Source organism: Hipposideros armiger, unplaced genomic scaffold, assembly GCF_001890085.2.
Source record: "Hipposideros armiger isolate ML-2016 unplaced genomic scaffold, ASM189008v1 scaffold_55, whole genome shotgun sequence".
Taxonomy (NCBI): domain Eukaryota; kingdom Metazoa; phylum Chordata; class Mammalia; order Chiroptera; family Hipposideridae; genus Hipposideros; species Hipposideros armiger.
The window spans coordinates 3,101,232-3,104,547 of NW_017731405.1; the positions used below are offsets into that span (position 1 = coordinate 3,101,232).

At 37.7% G+C, this 3,316-nt stretch overlaps 1 protein-coding gene across 1 annotated transcript in view; it reads right to left on the minus strand.

The window, feature by feature from the left end:
- Positions 1-3,316, minus strand: part of IQGAP2 (IQ motif containing GTPase activating protein 2) — a 325,198-nt gene that overhangs the window by 27,269 nt on the left and 294,613 nt on the right. Inside the window, exon 30 of the mRNA XM_019641003.1 lies at positions 883-970. Coding sequence (XP_019496548.1) covers positions 883-970 — 88 coding nt within the window. The remainder of the gene's footprint in view (positions 1-882; positions 971-3,316) is intronic.

Sequence of the window (3,316 nt, forward strand, 5' to 3'; positions counted from 1 at the left end):
ATTCTGCTACATTTGGGGAAAAATAAAATATCAACAAGGACTAAAATTTTCATACTTAATTAGTAGGATATTCTACCCACATTGTTTAAAAAATATTCACACATTAATAAATATCAGATAACTTGGTTTTATTTTATATCTTTTAAATTAAAAAACTGGGACAGAATGATTTCTTAGCAACCAATTAAATTAAGAATGAATCAGGAAAACTATGTGTAGCTCTGCTAAGAAGTAACTGATTAGATAATTTTGTTAACTTTTGTTTAGGATGTGGCAATTATTAATACTAAAGCAATAACACTGAAATTAATTCAGAAGAAACTAAACAATGACACAATTTAAAAGATGTTGATGAAAAGTTTAATGCAAGATTGTTGTGAAACTTTAGTTAGTTACACCAGGATAATGGTGCTCTGACCCAATAGACTCAAGACATTTGCTTCTGATGCATTTAGAAAACAGTTTTAATGGGAGACACTTTTGTTTCTTCAAGTTAGGAAATACATAAAGCATGAAAGGTATTTTTCTATATCCTGTTGACCAGAACTATCTCTTAACTGACTTATCTACCCATCCTCTGACTGATAAAGCTTGTGATGAATCTTCAGAGGCTTTGAAAGACCCAGAACTACTCTCCTAGTCTAGGACAAGCTACGTTCAGCATAAGTTGGGTGCTGCATTTTCTATTTCATTCTCATTGATACTTCATATGGATTTTATATATAGCCAAATTCAGTTGGCCAGGGTAATAGATAGATTTTCTTACTTCTAAGCCATGTCAGATATAGTTTCTCTGAGATAACAGTAAACATTTGGCATGAAGACTGATAAAGTCAACTCAAATCTATGGTACTTATAATTTTACATTCAAAGACCAATTACCTGTTGTGTAGTTGCTGGTGTCTCTAAGATTTCTGTCAATGTATTTCCTGTTTGGTTCCGGATCACATCGATTATCAGCTTTTTGGTCCTTACAAAAGAGAGAAAGAAGAGACAGACTTTCAAACGCAGTCCTGGTGTACTACAATCTGCTTCTCCTGAGGGAGTGCACAAACTCATGCAAAAATGAAGCTTCAAAGATAATAATCCCTTAAAATAAAACACTCTTGTAGAAATTTACCACATCTGCACTAAGGCTCCTAAAAGTTTGTGAATGCTTGATAATTGAAGTCTGGGTTTTATATGCTCAATGTAGTAGGATTATACTGTCAGTAACACAGGCACAAGTATGTCATACGGTTCCTTATCTAAATACTTTCTTTTTTTTAGACTAAGACTTCTTTTTGATGAGCAGGAGGCACAAGTACTGCCCATTTGGCCTGCTACTGTAGAGGGTGCAAGAATGATATCTAATAGCCCCCTTTCCTGACTTTAACATTTAAACTTCTGAGCTTGTTTAATACATCATAAGACTTTAGGATCCAGACCAACTGGTAGCTTTCCGGCTCTGAGAAAGTTCTGTAACAGTTGGAAGTCTAGTGCAAAATAGAACTCCTGTGCGGACTGTGGAGGCTTTGGCTGCTGGCCGACAAAGCAGCTAGGAGGATGGGTGTCTAAGAACCTCGGATGTGGTAGAGGAACTAACAGATTGGCTTGGATCCCTGATTTCAGGTGGGGGGGAATAGAAGAGCGGCTTAGTAAAAAGTTATGAACTGGGAAACTCCTCTGGAAGTGCTAAAACCATGTATTTTTCCATATGTGTTCTTTATGGTAATCAGCCACCCCTTCCTAATTAAAGATCAGGTTATATAATGATGTAAAAAGATTTTCACATAAAAGACAAACGGTCAAGTTTGTTCACTTTTACGTTAAGTAGGAACAGTGCTATTGAATATAGCTTTCCTTCTAAAAAAAGGAAACAGAAATTGCCTTAGTTATAAACATGTCTATTCACTGTGTGAAGTTTCACTTTTACTGTAGTTCTGTTGTTGCATTTAAGCTCAGTTCTTTCAAAGGCATTACAGGGTATCACTGGATGGTGAATTTCTTCCTCAGGTACAGCAGGAAATGTTCACACAGGAAAATTGGAAAATGAAAACAAAACATTGTTCCCAAATGACAGAAGAAACCCTTAAAGTTAATTCCCAAAATATTATTTTTGAAAATAGGGTGAAATCTAATAAACCATCTGCAAACATCCTTTTTCTCACTTATTTATTGCAAGTCTGTATGAGAAGAATGATCACAACCATTTCCTCTGGCCCATGACCCTTCACTGCTGGGGATTTATGGGCTGTCTGGGAATGCAGATAAACACTCTCCCAAGGGTCAAAGGTGGGCACCCAGCTAATTATAGCCACGTGGGAGATGGCACTCTTCAGAAGGGGGTGTGGCTTAGAGAGCCAAGGATGTTTCCTCCCCACACAACTCCTTCCTCCAATCATCATTACAAATATATTTAAACAGGAACATCGAGTTAAAAATAAAAGCTTTTGATGATTTAAAAAATGTAAACACAGTGACTGTTTCTTATTTGAAATAATATTCTAGGAACTACTTATGATATATGCTTCTAAGAAACTCCCAGCTCATCTCTTTAGAGAAGCTATCTGATGGCCAAAATGACTGGGGTTACTAAAGCGTGCCTTGCCAGGGACACAGAATGTTTATTTGTTTGGGGGTTGCTGGAGAATAATCTGCCCACACAGCCTCTTTCCTTGGACTTCTGCTTATGTCAGGCCTGTGGAACCCACAGTTCTGTCCCAGACATCTTGCAGATGTAACCATCCGCTAATCATCCAGTTTCATGACAGGGAGCTCGCTGCCTCCCCCTGCAGCACGCCTGATTGTTAAGAACACTGGGATCAGATGGATCTGAGGTCCAACTGGGGCTCTTGTGGCATACTAGTTGTGTGGATTTGGGTAAATTAAATAATCCCTATAGGTTTTCCCGTTTTTTGTTTTTTTTATTTATTATAATGGGCATCTCTGAGGACTGATGCAAGGATTGAATGAAAAGATGCATGCCAAGCCTTTCATTAGGGTCTGACATGTGGTAAGCACTCACACGGTCACTAAAGCTGTGCTGTCCCAGATGGCAGTCACTGGCCACAGGTGACAACTGAGCCCTTGAGCCATGGCTAGCCCAAGGTGACTGTGCTGTAGGTGTCAGACACACACTGAATATTGAAAGCTTAGTATGAAAAAAGAATGTACAATATCTCAATAATGTTTTACACTATGTATTGAATTAAATGTTTTGGCTATATTGGGTTACATAAAACATAATTGTACCTGTTTTTAAAAAATGGGGCTTCTAGAAAATTTAAAATTACTACTTGTGTGGCTCACATTAAATTTCCTTTGGCGAGGGCAC